This window comes from Maniola hyperantus, chromosome 11 (genome assembly GCF_902806685.2).
Source record: "Maniola hyperantus chromosome 11, iAphHyp1.2, whole genome shotgun sequence".
Lineage (NCBI taxonomy): Eukaryota > Metazoa > Arthropoda > Insecta > Lepidoptera > Nymphalidae > Maniola > Maniola hyperantus.
Genome location: NC_048546.1, coordinates 14958824 through 14975637, shown reverse-complemented (window position 1 = coordinate 14975637; position 16814 = coordinate 14958824). Strand labels below are relative to the sequence as shown.

The following is a 16814-nucleotide window of genomic DNA, read 5'->3' as shown; positions in this document are numbered from 1 at the left end:
CAAGACTAATAAACCCGGATTGGAGGTTAAGTTGTTTATATCAGAAGATTGGATGTGATTCATGCCCAAAAATGCGGGTCTATCCTGGAAGATGTTAAAAGTGCCTGTACAAGACGCATAGCAACATATTTATTAGGTACTTATATCGGAAATTATATGAAGAAACCTACCTGAACGAATAACAAAGTGAAAATGAAATATATACAAACTGCAATGGTGCTACACTATTACTTTGGGAGTACTTGAGTAGACCTGTATCGAGTTGGAGGGCTTGTCTCCAACGCAACTACTCAAGAGATTGGTTTGAGGAAAGCACCTTGCACTGTCTGGAACAAGCAGAAGTACGTAGGTCGATGGGTCCAATGCATCTATAGGTTGTATTGAAACGGTGAATCTGTGTACTTACCTTCTTACAGTGGATGTTCATTAAAGCATGGGTGAATATTAAGAGTGCCTAATGTTAGATTACTGCATCAAAATACCTAAGTAGGTATTTGATAAGTTACAATATTACCAATTGATACTTTTAGAACAGAGTAAGTGAAGGCTATAATTATTAATAGTAAGTAGATATCAGCATTATGACTTATTTGAGAGTTCAAAGTAAGGGATTATAGTTTTGTTCTGACTGCTTTAATGGATTATTATGTAGGGACATACCTAGCCCAAGATTTGATCTATGAAGTTATAGTAGAGTAGTACTAACACCTTGTATTTTAAAATCGAAATAAGGTAATAAGTGATATGAAATACTTTAAACCAAATAGGCACCTACCTATATTAAAGTAGAATCAAGAAAACAATTAGATTATTATGTAGGTAAGTACTTGATACATGAGCTAGTGTAGAAATATAAAAAATAGAGTTTATTTGCTAGAATGTGGTACAATTTGGTCTTAAATCTGTTTTGATCTAACACATTCAACCAATAACTGAGTGTGTAAATTATTACCTATAGTACATTATCATAGCATAATAAAATGTGAAAATTTAGAATGAATATCTACTTAACTTTATCTATCTAGGAAGTAATGTTAACAATATAATTTTATTCAAGTCTTAATTTAAATCATTCAACAATCATTTTAAAAAAAAGAAATATGTACATGTGCTTTAGTTAAAAATAGAAATAATAATCTTACAATAACAACGGTCATATCTACATCAATGGGTCAATCAATGGTTTTAGTGCAAAATTTGGGTTATATACAGGGGTCTGATATAATCAAGTAGGTATGTACTTGATACTGGTGTCACTTAAATGAAATATTTCCGAGATTATTCAACTGTTACCATTTTTTTCATGTTTTGACAACTTTTCTGATGATGTCCACGACCCTGTGACCCCGACTTGACGATGAGGTCGACGAATGTGAGATGAACAAGTGGTTTTGGCCTGCATCTGTGGTGGAGAAGTGCACATAACCTTCAAGTTGTGATTGGAAGCAGTCATGTACCTGCATGGATCGGATAAGAACACAGTAACTCTTGGTGTGAGGCCTGTTGTAATGATACAAAAGAAAAAAAGCCATCCCGGCCTGCCTCATTATGATGGAGGCTGTAACCTCAAGGTATTGTTATGTAATACAGTAATAAGAAGGTAAGAAACATCTGAATACTACTATGGTTAATTGAGGCAAATCTAGTTTACCTAGTAACTAAAATAAAGTCTTAAAACTTTGAATTGAATAGTCTCAATATGAGTAGTTATTCTTCTTTAATTAAATAATTACATACTTAACTATACACATAGTAATATTTTAGTACAATTTAAGGATAGAATGCCTGAAATATGTGTCAGGTGCATGTGTTTTCATTACCTACCATTTAATGTAAGATTTTTGGATTTGGGTCTATGGTAGGCATGGTATGGTTGTGAGAATGATAGACAGTGATAGGGAGACTAATAGAGTCGATTGCCAGATGCACCCATTGAATACCTATCTACCGACTGAATAGTCTGTATTATGTACTGACAGACATAGATCAACCCGCAGGCCCTGCATAATCAAATATGATTTGAGTTCTCTACTAAGCTACTACTGGACATAAAGAAAAGATTTTGGAAAATTAGACCTGGGGTGGATCAGCTAATAAATAATTAATTGGTCCACTAGATAAAGTAGGTAACATTGAACCTATTTTGAATCTGTAGGTTTACTTATTCGACCAAATTAGAGTTATTAGATTACTTTGAATACCTAGTAAGTATAGGGTATGAAATATCAGGTTTGAATTAATCTAACTATGTACATACCAGAAACAGAAAGACATACAACACTCATGCTCACGAAAGTAGCCATGTGGATGTTGGAATTTTATTTGATTCTTATACCAATAAAATTTATATTAAGTGCTAGTATGTACTTTTGTTCCGTTTGCTCACCCTTGTGGAAATTATAAATTACATTTGCTGCAACCACCATTTAAGGAGAGGTGAGGTTATGAAAGGAAAATGAATTGAATCATTATTATATTAACCTAAAGTGAATTTAACTGATCAGATCAGATGAAAATAAATAAATGGACTTGAATTAAAATATTTATTTATCAGCATAACAGTGGTTCTTTCAAATGTTCTTAGAGTTTTATAATTAAAAAAGGTAAAATTATGTGAGCTATCACATTCATATAAAGTCACTAGTAGCTGACATCCTCTTATACTAATAGATGACATGCATTCGTGATTTTTAGAATTTGGAAAATAAAAATAATAATAAAATAAAAACACGTTTCCACTTCTCATGCTCGTAAGGTTCTATTTTACGCAGGCTATAAGAGGACTAAAGTGCGTTTCATGCTGTTATACACAAGGTATTTAGAGGTAAACAACAGTCTCTCTGAATGACATATGGATGAGAAAGAATTTATGTAATTTCTATGGTGCCAGTGAACTTTTGCACTTGTATTGAGGTTGCGACCTATACCTACCTACAAACTCATTACAGCACCCTCATTTAATCCCTACTCTTTTCGGTCAATCTATAGATATGTACTTATAGTAATATTATATTGTTACATTTCCTCGCAATCGAAGTGAAAATCAGTGTTTATAACTCGGCTCAAGTGGCTTGTTTGGTGCCCTTGTTGTACAATCTGCTTTCATAAATCAAAGCCTTTAGGTACTTACTACCTCGGAAAAACACACACTGAACAACAGGTTAACTACCAAGTACATCATATTTACTGTTGTTATTATTGGATTGGCTTACCAACTTAATAGATGATACTATCTGCTGTAATAATAGAAATTAGAAAGAAATACTAAGTTACGAAGTTCAATTTTTATGTACGAGTAAAGGAAACTTTAAAACATGTGTCTCTAATAACAAAAGAGAGTTACGAAGGTGTTATTAAATGAAGCGGCAATGACTGTGGCAATGTTATGTATAACAGGGTCTGGATTGTTGTATTTCTTTATATAGCCTACTAACACATAATTTTATCATATCGTTGTTTCTCGGGTATAAATAATGCACGAATAATTCGATCTCTGACTTAGGTTTAGATCTGAAATAAGAAATGAAATTGTCAGTATACAGAGAAGTGTAAATCTTAACCTTGCAAGCCCCATCGGATAAATAGTGGAGAAACGGATTCCCTACCTTTACTGCCCAAATTTTGACTAGCCATTTGACTTTGGAAAAAGGAGCTTATGAGATGCATATTTTTACTAAATAAATAAATTATTAATATAATTATTATAAACAAAAGACGGATTTGTCTCTTGTGTGTGTGCCCTTAAATTATATTAAAATTTCAAACGAGTTGCACAATTATTATCACCTGCAGACATTACACGTAGGGCGATTGTCTAAAACCTGCATCAATCATTATTGTTCTGATTGGCTGAATTTGTGCGATTCTTGTTGCAGCAATGCATTGTGGCCAGTAGTGGGCGGGCATTAACCAATCAGAGATGATTGCGATCGTGACATTGTAGCTGTCAAACAACCGCGGTAGAGCCCACGGTGAACTAAAGATGTTTACTACTGTAGATACTCCACAAATAGTTGAGAATATCGATTTGAGTGTTGAGTTCAATAGTCTCGATAACTAGTCTTTCAAATCATTAATCAAATTACTGAAAGCCATAAAGCAAATTAAGAAGAAGATTAATCAAATGAGATATTAAGGGAGCAAACACTTAGCGGGTTTGCCATAAACGTTGACACTATAATATTCATTCTATTGACTGTACACAAATAATCGCTTCTGGTGGCTGTCTTGGGGAAGCTAATAAAAAAAAAAATGGTGTTTAATATTGTTATGATATAACGTGTCATTGTTATGAATGTGATTATTATTTTTAGACTCTAAACGAACTGACAACCAGTGAATAAGAGAAAAGGATACCGACTTATGTATGGACTTAGTCCTGGTGCGATAAGCGGTGATCCCTGAGAATATTAGAAACGAATACCGACTTATGTATGGACTTACTCCTGGTGCGATAAGCGGTGATTCCTGAGAATATCTGAAAAGAATACCGACTTATGTATGGACTTATTCCTAGTGTGATAAGCGGTGATTCTTGAGAGTATTTTATGATAACCTAACGAGCAAATAAGAGAGAAGAATACCGACTTATGTATGGACTTATTCCTGGTGTGATAAGCGGTGATTCTTGAGAGTATTTTATGATAACCTAACAAGCAAATAAGGGAAACGAATACCGACTTATGTATGGACTTATTCCTGGTGCGATAAGCGGTGATTCCTGAGAATAGTTGAAAAGAATACCGACTTATGTATGGATTTATTCCTGGTGTGATAAGCGGTGATTCTTGAGAGTATTTTATGATAACCTAACGAGCAAATAAGAGAGAAGAATACCGACTTATGTATGGACTTATTCCTGGTGTGATAAGCGGCGATTCTTGAGAGTATTTTATGGTAACCTAACAAGCAAATAAGGGAAACGAATACCGACTTATGTATGGACTTATTCCTGGTGCGATAAGCGGTGATTCCTGAGAATAGTTGAAAAGAATACCGACTTATGTATGGATTTATTCCTGGTGTGATAAGCGGTGATTCCTGAGAATATTTTATGATGAACCAACCGGCAAATGAGAGAAAAGAATACCGACTTATGTATGGACTTATTCCTGGTGAGATAAGCGGTGATTCTTGAGAATAGTTTATGATAAGCCAACAAGCAAATAGGAAAAACGAATACCGACTTATGTATGGACTTATTCCTCGTGTGATAGTACCTATTATCTATAAATTATATTAACATTAGCATATCGGTGACTTTTTTTTCACTTCCAAAAACAGGTCTTGATACAAGTCAATGCCACCAACGATAACTAAGGTACTATTATTAGGGTTCCACACCTCAAAAGGAAAAACGGAACCCTTATAGGATCACTTTGTTGTCTGCCAAGTGCGAGTTAGATTCGCGCACCGAGGGTTCGTCGTATTTTTCACTATTTTGCACGATACCTAAATCAAAAACAATAATGGGTAAAAATAAATAAAAATCTTTTTAGTTATTATTTGTTCATGGACACATTTTTTATAAACCACAAATTCACGATTTTCGGATTTATTCCTTTACTTGTGCTATAAGACCTACCTGCCTGCCAAATTACATGATTCCAGGTCAACAGGAAGTACCTACTCTAGATACCTATAGGTTTTCTTGACAGACACGAAGAACAGACAGACAACGAAGTGATCCTATAAGGGTTCCTTTTTTCATTTTGAGGTACGGAACCCTAAAAAACACACAGGTAACAATAGAAGTAGGTATTCACTTAAAAAACTAGTTGATAACCTGTCGTCCGTCAACATCGGCTAGGATTCCGGCTGTAGCTCAGAGTAAGTCTGCGACAGGTCGAGGTGGCAACCGGGGTACGAGGCGGGGGGACGCCCCGTACGCCCGCACGTCACCCGCGCTCGCCCGCACCAGGTTAGCGCAGGGGCTGCGCGGTTGTGCGGGACGTTCCCTCCCCGATTGCCAGCTCGACCTGTCGCGTACTATAGTAGTATAGGTTGTAGCAAGATCTTTACCATTTACTCACGTGGCAATGGCGAGGAACAGCAGACGTGGGAAATGACGGACACCACAGACGGACACTCCGGTCACACGAGTAGATGTCTTCGGTCATTCGCTAACTCAGTTAGTTGACATTTATGACATATTTTATTTTTAATCCCTTGGAGGTCTTCTCCGAAAAAACATTTTGATATCACTTAGTGAAACAGCAATGTAGAACCAATCAATTTCAACTATCTTGTAATTTGTTAAAACACTAATAATTGAATAGCAAGTTATAATTATTATGTTTTATTTATCGCGTTGGTGTTCTTGAAAGTCTGTGTGTGTGTGTGTGTGTGTGTGTGTGTGTGTATCGTAACACCCAAAGACATGGTTGGTTTGAAGTTAACACGATGATTAAATCCAAGTTAACTTTTGCAAGTGCTAAAATGTTATATACTGAAAACAATTCACGATTGACTTTTCTCTGTATCGGACGTTTTAAGTTATGTTATTCAAGAAAACAAATTAGTTAATTAATTACAAAGGTATGGAGTTACAGAAGAATGAAACTGATAGACTTTTCGTGGAAGCGGTGCCTAAGGCCACAGTGAGTCTAGACACAATCCTGGTAGCAGCGATCGGTCAGTTCGGGAGGTATCAGCTGCGGATGCTGATGCTGACGGGAGTGCTGAGTGTCTTCACCGCATTCTCCGCCTTCGAGTATCTATTCAGTACAGGAAGAATTAACACCAGGTGTGTACCTAATTACCTAATTACCTAATTACCTAATTACCTAATTCGACACACAATGGTTAATAAAATGTTCAGGTACGTCCTGGCGAATATAAATATATAAATAGTGCTACAATAAATTTTGACGACTCCGCCTGGTGCAGTGGGGAGTGCTGTGTTTTTTAAATGGCAGGTATCGGGTTCGATTCCCGACAGGAGAAAAGAATTAATATTAAAGTGGCTATTTCCAAGCCTACAAGCCGTATGGGCGTGGGTTAAACCTACTCATCATGAGAGAAGACCCGGGCTCAGTAGTTGATCGGCGATGACTTGAGATGATCTTGAGTTTGGATTTGTAATTTTGCACACAAAATTAGTCGACAGTACTTAGTTGGTTTCTGTTGCAAAAATTGTAAGTACATTACTAGTTACTACAGGCACAACGCACAACGCACAACGCACAACGCACAACGCACAGCTGAGGAGGTGGAGTGGAGCGCTGCGGGAGGAATGTGATGACGTGTCGTCACCTCCTCAGTTACGCGCTATACCTAACTCTAGCGGGTTTCATCTTCAGATGCTTAATTCCGGAGTGCGAGATCTCGGAAGCTGCGAATTTTTCCCAACCGTGGATCTTGAACGCAGTGCCGGAGATCGACGGCTCCTTCGACAGCTGCCACCGCTTCATGCCCACTGGTAGCACCACCAGGAACGGCTCGTGCCCAGCTGAGCGGTTCATCAGAAACGTTACCATCGACTGTTCTGAGTACTTGTACGAGAATAATAATACCATTGTTTATGATGTGAGTACGTAGGTATAGTACGTGACAGGTTGAGATAACAATCGGGGTGGGGACGTCCGCACTCCGCACACCCGTACAGTCCCCGCGTTAACCCGGTGCGGGATGCGGGTGACGTGCGGGCGTGCGGGGCGTCCCCCTGCCTCATACCCCGATTGCCACCTCGACCTGTCGCGTACATACTCCCAACACTATAATTATTATTTTGTAAACTTCTAACTTTTAACCTATTCTATATTATTTCTTCTATATTTCTATAAATTTTATAATCAAATACCTACCAGATAATATTAAAAGCAATGATATAAAATATATACAACTTAAAAATAAAAAAACTGGTTCTTAAATTGTTATAAATTGTTAAAAAATCAATCAAGTGCGAGTTGCTCGCGTGGAGAGTGTTCCGTACGATGAACATAATATGTTTATAATCATAATAAATTATTATGTACTAGCTGACTAGTTCCGCGTGGATTTAAGTTTCTAAATCACCCGTGGGAACTCTTTACTTTTGTTTCTGAAAAACTATCGATATATTTTAAAATATCGATACGGTAGCATCGCAAATCAATTTGACTGTCTTACACTCGTAATGTCTTTGTATGTTGATGTATATAACTTATTAGTGTGCGTAAAATGTAGTAGTGTTGAAGATTTAGATATGTGTGTGTTAATAATGACACAAAACTTTGTTGAGCGAGTGTGTCAAGTTGTCTATGTAGTGTTTCCTCGTCCCGCACCAAAAGTGACAGAAATTTTTATTCGTAATATTAGGCGCGTTACAAGTCCATAGGTTAGATCGTCCAAGTAGTATACCTAAGGGACCTACTTATTCTCTCGAAGCTTAGTTTTCAGAAGGTTTCACTTCTATTTAGGTACATTTTATTTTAATAGAAAATATTACAATAAAAACTTAAGCTAGCCTTATATTATAATTACTATACAAATCATGTCCACGTTGAATGGTGCCAACTGCCAACTGCCAAGAGTACTGGCTGCACTTCTTTCCTATTCTTACAATTTACAACATCTATTTCAATGTATTATTTCTTATTTCTTCTTTTATGTCCTATATCACTTTAAATTTAAAAACTGTAAACACTTTATTTCATTTTATTTATCCATTTACTCGCCAACTTTATTTATATTCTATGCCACTGACGTTTAGGTAATATTTAAAAGGCGGTCACTGAAAATCAGCGTTGGGGCGTCTGGTACCTCAGATATTTGCTCTAGAGGTTTGTGTCTGAGGGGCCCGACGTCTCAACACAAGCTGAGTGGCCTACCTGTTCGAGGTGTTGCACTGCTGTACAGGACGATATTGCCTACACCATGTACCACCTATATACCTCGAATAAACATTATTCTATTCTATTCTATTCTATTCGTTGCGCAAACAATGAGCCAGCCCTTCTGTCACGATGAGGCTATTAATCGCGGTGATATGTCTCATAATTTTTTTAGCACTAAGATAATATAAGATAAGGAGTTTTTTTAGGTTGCAGTGTTTGTGGTTGTTTAAGTCGGTTTTTTGTGTTTTTTTTATTTTTGTCTAGTACGGTTTAGCCTGCGACGAATGGCGCCGATCGTTGGTGGGAGCGGTGCACACCTTCGGCAGCCTGCTCGCCTTGCCGCTCACGGGCTACGTGTCCGACCACTGGGGCCGCCGGCTCGCGCTCCTCATCAACATCGCCAACACCGCCTGGCTGGGCTGCGTGCGCTACTGGTGCAGCAGCTACTACGGGTTTGTTGTCACCGAGCTGCTTAAAGCCACGCTGGGTGCCGGAGTCTTCTCTTGCACGTATATCTTAGGTCAGCAAACCTTTCCACATCTCTCTGATAATACATACCAATATTATAATGCGAAAGTGTTTCTATCTGTCTGTCTGTCTGTTTGCTCGCCTTTCACGGTTCAACAAATTTTGACGAAATTTAGCACAGAAATAGCTTGCATCCCGGGAAGGACATAGGCTACCTTTTATCCCGGAAAATCAAAGTTTCCACGGGATTTTAAAAAATCTAATTCCCGGGCATCATCTAATATTACTATAAAACGTAAAGCTAGCTTTATCTGTACAAATCCTGCCCACGTGAAATGGTGCCATCCGTCACCCGATGAAAATGTCTTGTAATAAAAATTAATGTATGTCAGCAAGTGTGACAGACGAGTTGGACCATAATATTATGTCCTTTTTTACCTCCTGGTACTGAACCCTAAATACACGTTTTGCGTATCTTCGACTAGTTGACTATTGAAAATTATACATGCTACTTTTTATGACATTTATTTATGCTAAATGCTAACCCAGAAATTGAAACGTAAAGTAAAGATTAACAAACAAAGAGACAAGAGAATGAGTTGATATTGCTTTGTCATCCAGTTTAAATCTGTTTAAAATTTCAAACATCTAGCTCGTCGGGAAGTTAATCAATTGTAAAATTTGTCCCGAACAGACGAATAAAGAAACGAACTAACAAATAGCGAGACAACAAACCAAGCTAATGTTGCACGATAATCTAGTTCCAACCTATTTTGACAAGCCTCTAGGTCATCGGGAAGTTAGTTTGAAATCAATTGCAAACTTTTTTCAGCAAACAGAATCTATCGGGATTTACGTCATTTTGTGTTTAAAACATATTTTTCATCTGATATTTTTTACATCAGTGACGCTGTGGGCTGTGGTATCACAAGTTTGGAAATTCACAATGTCTCAATCTCTGGTCTGATCAACACCAAAATATATCCTAAGTCCTTGCCAACACTAAACTTGGCAAGGATAAATCGATAAGGGGTAAAATGCCATATTCTTCAAAGTTAGCCCGCTTCATCTTAAACTGCATCCGAACTTCAATCAAGAGTTTATCAAATAATAAAAAAGGTAAACTTTTTTTCAGTAATGGAATTAGTCGGTCCCAAGCACCGTGTGGCAGCTGGTGCAGCAACAAGTACTTGCCTTTCTTTGGGACATTTCCTGGTAGGCCTCGTCGCATGGGGTGTTCCCAATTGGAGGAATCTGATCCTCATACTTTACTTCCCTCAGTTTCTATTCCTTTCATACTATTGGCTCGTGTCGGAGTCTGTACGCTGGAACATGACCAAGGGAAGGTATAAAGAGGTCGAAAGTTTCCTTAAAAAGGTAGCCCGAGTAAATAAAAGGGAGTTAACAGAGCAATTTCTACAAGAGTTAAAAGAAACTGTGGATACAGAAGGAAAACTAAAAGAACGTGAAGAAGAATATAAAAAGAAGGAACCATGGCTGATCGTAGCAGTGTTTCAAAATAAGGAGATGTTAAAACGCTGCTGCATTGCACCGATATGGTGGATAAGCTTCACCTTGATCTACTACGGCTTGTCAATTAGCTCAGTCAACATGTCAGGGAACCAATATTTAAACTTGATGATGGTATCTGTATCAGAAATACCAGGGTATTGGGTGGCTGTGCTGCTAATGGATAGGATTGGCAGAAAGCCTGTTCTCATTGGTGCCTTTTGGACTTGCGCTGCCTGCCAATTGGTATACATATTTCTACCTAAGCGTAAGTAAATACGATATTAACTTTGATATCTAGGTAGTTAGGTATATCTTGATAGAACACTGCAACTGCAATCATTTCGGATTTATCATCAAGATAAAAATCAGTGTAATAATATTATAATTTTTTACTTAAAATTGTTTGGTTTCTTTCTTTTAAGTCAAAAATATTAAGATGGTATATTTCAACTGTAAGTTGAGAAGTTAGAAACGATTGCTTCCTTTTTACAAATAAACTCGATCTTGCATTATTGTGAAGAACATACTTATTATTGTTTAGTAAATATTCGATAAATTATAATAGGCTATTTGTATTAATTTAATTATTGGTTAACAAATAAACTATTAATAAACTTAAATCTAAAAAAAAAAACAACATTAAATTAAAACTAAAATAAATTAAATTAAATCTAAAACCTCATCGAGGCCACCGCAGCGAGGCATTGTACCCAAGATGCTGGCACCATTACCCCTTTGGATGGCCAAACTAATTCTTTGACCAAGGTAGCTGCCAGCTCTCGGGTCCCCGGTTGACTCGATAACTCTTTTCGCAATTTCTTCAAAAAGAGCTCGAGCCCCCGGGCCCCACGGCCCCAAGGTCTCCACACCAAAAGGCACGAATACGAAGCTCCCATCGAGGTTTTCATATTTGCGCCTCTTGGCCTGTTCGGCGCTGATGGCCGCTGCACCCGCCATCTTAAATAAATAAATTCGATAAATTGGATTTTTACCCGGCTCTTCTCAATAGAACTTGCTTTTTGTACTCTTGGTAAAGTATTGAAGCCAAAATTTATTTCGACGTATATCTTACCAGTACTAGAAATGCCAGGGTAAAGCTTTTCGTTTGTCCTTGGAGCTTCAATAAATAAAAATAATCTTCAATGTTGCAGATAATATGTACACTGCATCTCTATCCTTGTTCCTGATCGGCAAGCTCAGCATCGCGACGGTGATGATGTCGCTGTACATCTTCACCGCAGAGATCTTCCCCACCAAGCACCGACACAGCCTGATAGCCTTCGCTTCCATGGTGGGCAGGATCGGCTCCATTGTGGCTCCGTTAACACCCGCACTTGTAAGTCATGGTGAAAATACAGTACGTGACCAAAAGTAATGTACATCAGCGTTTAGAATGACATTTCCGCTTTGTAGAGCGTTGTCTCTGTCACTCGTTCCTATATGACGTTTTGTAAGTCTCAACGACAGGGACAACGCTCTACAAACCGCTATCTCTTTCTAAAGGTCGATGTACATTATTTTCTGTCGCGTATGCCGAAAAAACTTGAAGATTTGCAATTTTACAAGCGACGAAAGCCTTTGATTTAATTTCAATTCTTTGAGTATGGAGACGTTAGTACTTCGTACGTCGTACGTCGTACGTCGTACGTATCCAGCACCATTCCACCAGCAGCAGTCTTTCTGAAAAACTTTTGTTTTATGTTTTACGAACATTTTTCCTACCATAAATGATAAGAAATAACACTACACTAAAGAAGGAACGTGCAATGGTCAGTCTTAAAGCTAAACAGCTCATTCATTACATGACAGAAATAGCTAACTCACTCCCTGAGTATACATCCTAACTAGCTTCTGCCCGCGGCTTCGCCCGCGTGGCCTACAGGAAACAAATGGCATTTTTTTCAGAAACAAACATTACAACATCAGGACGCGCACTCTGAACAGCACCGAATAACACATATAACCTTCCAACCACGGAACAGAAAGAACAGTGGAAGTGCAATTCACCAAAATTACTATAGGAACCGCTGTCGCCAAACTCATACAAATATACCGATAGTCATATATTGCACTACAAAGAAACAAATCATTTGATTTGTCGTTTAAGTTTAGTCAAAACTAGCCTACGTCACAGATTTGGAAACAAACCCTGACGTTCTAGAAATAAGATTTATTTTGCTTTAGCGGAAGAACGTATTTACGAGCTATAGTCACACTCACGTCACACTAGATTCAATTGTCCAATTAATTCCGCTACTTGACCATAGATGGCGGTATTCTAAGTGGTAGCAATTATAAACTTAATTACGTTAATCATATGGTTGACATTTGCGTGATCGGTCGATTTTTTTTCCTCCTCAGTTAAGGCCGCACCACGTAGCTCAATGAATTACCTATCGATATCGATAGATACTCGTTATTTTGTTCATTCACAAAAATAAAATTAAAAAGGTAATTATAAAATTGAATAAAAGTGCTGGTATGTATGCATGCCTTTTACAAGTATGCACAATAAATACTGCAACGTATGAAAATAGTTAAATTGTATTTATTGCCCTTGAAATAAAACATATTTGTTAAGAAACTGGCGTTTCGAAAGTCTTATTTTTAATTTTAATAAACGGTGTATGCGAACATTTATGTATATATTTTTCGACTATTGCCTTCATCAAATCGGTAACGTGATTAGACGCAGGAATCTCCGAATCACTTTGACTTTTTGAAGAACCTGGAGTGACCACATTTATCATTTTGTGGCTGAAACCAAAATTAAATTTTGAGAATAAATCCGTACTAATATTATAAATGCGAAAGTGTGTCTGTCTGTCTGTCTGTCTGTCTGCTAGCTTTTCACGGCTCAACCGTTCAACCGTTTTTGATGAAATTTGGTACAGCGATAGCTTGCATCCCGGGAAAGGACATAGGCTACTTTTTATCCCGGAAAGTTGAAAAGTTCCCACAGGATTTTTAAAAACCTAAATCCACGCGGACGAACTCGCGGGTATCATCTAGTACCTATATAAAAATGAATAGGAGAAAAATTAATTAGTGTGTTTATGAATTAAATTTGATATTTAGTCAGTCAATCTTCATACAAAAATATAACTAAGAGGTGGTGTTGTTTTGTATTATAATATCAAGTATTTTCAATACTTACTGAAAGTAATAAAATAAAACAAGGTTACTTACTTGATTAAAAAACTTAATGATTTATTTATATCCTTGTATCGATGTCAATCGATAAATTCAATATTCGACTTGGCTACATCACTACTTGAGTAGCGAACACGGAGCGAAGTACTTTCGGAATAGAATCAATCCAAAATAAACTTTATCTTAATTGGTTAAGGTTGATTTTGACTAACCGTTCTATTAAATATTAGTAAATTGAAATAAATTAAGATTTTATAGAAAACAATGAAAATCGTACTTACCGATGATACGAAACACCTCCATTTTTAAGATTTTTTCTCCTACTATCATTTTTACACTCCAAAACGGAACAGTAACATTGCTAGGGCAATATGAATTTGTCGCGAGACTACCAACTCCACGCGATGTTAGAACGCGACTGGGATCAGTTTTACGTAACTACGCTTAATTGTGGCACGCGTGCCACGCCTACTTAGCACTTCCACTGTTCTTTCTGTTCCGTGCTTCCAACCCCCATTTCATCAATTTAAATTTCAAATTAAAAATCTCCAAATTTCAAGTCAATAATATCAATTAATTAAAACTGTCCCATACAAACTTTCATCCCCTATTTTACCACCCTTATGGGCGAATCCAAAAATCCTGAAACACGTATTTCTTGATTTGTGACCGAAAACCCAAATACCAATTTTCATACAAATAACTTGAAAAATGACGGACTTTCATACAAACTTCCATCCCCCATTTAACCCACTTAGGGGTAGAATTTCGAAAAATCCTTTCTTAGTGGATACCTACTCTTTACAAAGAATAGACTCTCCAAATTTCATGTCTTTAGGAGCAGCGGTTTAGGCTGTGCGTTGATATATATATGTCAGTCAGTCAGGACTTTGAATTATATATATATAGATGTACGTGCTCGTGCTGAGTCACTCACTGACTCACTGGTCACCTCTCTTGTAAAATTTTGTATGTTTTTTAAAATTTCATTTGTAACGAAGTTATAATAAATAGCAATCTGTCATAAAATATTGTTATAATAATACGGATAGGTACATTGCTATTTTATTTTCTAGAATAGACCAGTAGGTACGTTGTACAACTTTTTTATTTGGCGATAGACAGTACTTTATACATTAATGGTGGGATAACAAACATAGAAGAATTATGATAAAAATACTTCATGTGAAATTTCAGGGAGCGTCAATTTGGCATCACTTCCCGTCAGCGCTGTTCTGCGGGTTCGCGCTGTTGGCCGGCGCGCTGGTGCTGCTGGCGCCGGAGACGCTGGGCACCAAGCTGCCCGACACCATGGAGGAAGCTTCCTTGATCGGCGGCAGAGCAAAAAATGATCTGTGATAACTAGGAATTTCAACTATTTACTCTAACTAAGTAAACTAACTACTAACTAGTCGAACAAGTCTGTACAAGAAAAGATAACTGTACCAACTCGTCCTTATTTAAACCAAACCAATGAAATACATTTTTCAATTAATTGTGTGTGAAATTTATTGTGCAAAAGTTTAGGCATATACCTCGTGTTTTTTTACCGGGATAGTATGGGGAAATCCAAAACCATAGGAGATACAAGAAAACTGTTTTAAGAACTTTTAAATCTTTTTTTGTGAAAACAATTTTGGTATAGGCAAATTTTTGGTCAGGCGTGAGTTGTCCATAAAAATGAGCAAGAAATTCGGCGGTTGCTCTTTTCAAACCTTCAATTTACAATACCATACTTCTTCTTGTAGTGCCTCTCCATTACTGAAGGTCAGCAGTCAGTTTTAGTTTTAGCAAAACTAAATTTAGTTTTGTATAAGTGTTTATTTGTTAATGATGGAGGAGGGAGAGCGGGGATCCTGAGATACAGGTTTTGCAAACTTACTTCAGGGCCCCTGGCACAATTTTAAAAAGACCTTTTAAAACAAATAAATCATTTCATTTCATTTCATTTCAGTTTTTTAAACTTCTCCTTGTCCATGGCTAGGCGAAATAGTTCTCCGACTGTTTTTATGCCAGTCCAGTCCCTGATGTTACGTAGCCGACTTCTTTTCCCAGCTATTTTACCCATCATGATTGTCTGCAGCAGGCGGTACCTATCGTATCGCAAAATATGGCCCAGGTACGCTGCTTGATGGTTTTAACTAACTCGGTCTTTTTCTGCATCCGGGCAAGAAACTCAGCGTTGGACTCTTTAGCCGTCCAGCTTATGCGGAGCATCCTGCGATACGTCCACATTTCGAAGGCTTCGATCTTTTTCCGCAAGTCCTCCACTAGGGTCCATGCCTCACAACCATATAGAACTACGGGCAATACCATACAATGCAGCACATATTATTGTCTGCGCGTTTTACGCTCGTTTAGGCATCCGCTTTTACACGCGCGGTATAATTTACTCTTCAATAAAATCATGTTGCTAATAGTGAGTGACGAGCTTAATGCCAACGACACGACATTGTTTGAAACATGCGCAATGATTATTTATCATATACAAAGATTATCTTTACACTACGAATAAAATACTCGTAGATAATGGTATTGGTAGTACTAACAAATGCAAAAATCTATATATATAAAATTCAGAGTCCTGACTGACTGACTGACATATATATGCACAGCCTAAACGGCTGGTCCTAGAGACCTGAAATTTTAAGGATGTGTTCTTTGTAAAGAGTAGGTATCCACTAAAGAAGGATTTTTTGAAAATCCACCCATTAGATGGATGGAAGTTTGTATGAAAGTCCGTTATTTTTGATGAAAATTGGTATTTAAACTTTCGGTTAAAAATAACAAAAATGTATTTTACGATTTTTGGAAATTCTACTACCAATGGGGTTAAGTAGGGGATAAAAGTTTCTATGAAAGTGC

The 16814-nt window shown here is 37.3% G+C and overlaps 1 protein-coding gene across 1 annotated transcript; it reads left to right on the top strand.

Moving 5' to 3' along the window:
- Positions 1 to 6440: 6440 nt before the first annotated feature.
- On the top strand, positions 6441 to 16646 carry LOC117986209 (organic cation transporter protein-like). The gene is made up of 6 exons (XM_034973047.2): positions 6441 to 6745; positions 7302 to 7527; positions 9081 to 9336; positions 10420 to 11061; positions 11948 to 12132; positions 15147 to 16646. The coding sequence occupies exons 1-6, from the start codon at positions 6540 to 6542 to the stop codon at positions 15306 to 15308; spliced, it is 1677 nt and encodes a 558-aa protein (XP_034828938.1). The 5' UTR covers positions 6441 to 6539; the 3' UTR covers positions 15309 to 16646.
- Positions 16647 to 16814: the final 168 nt, after the last annotated feature.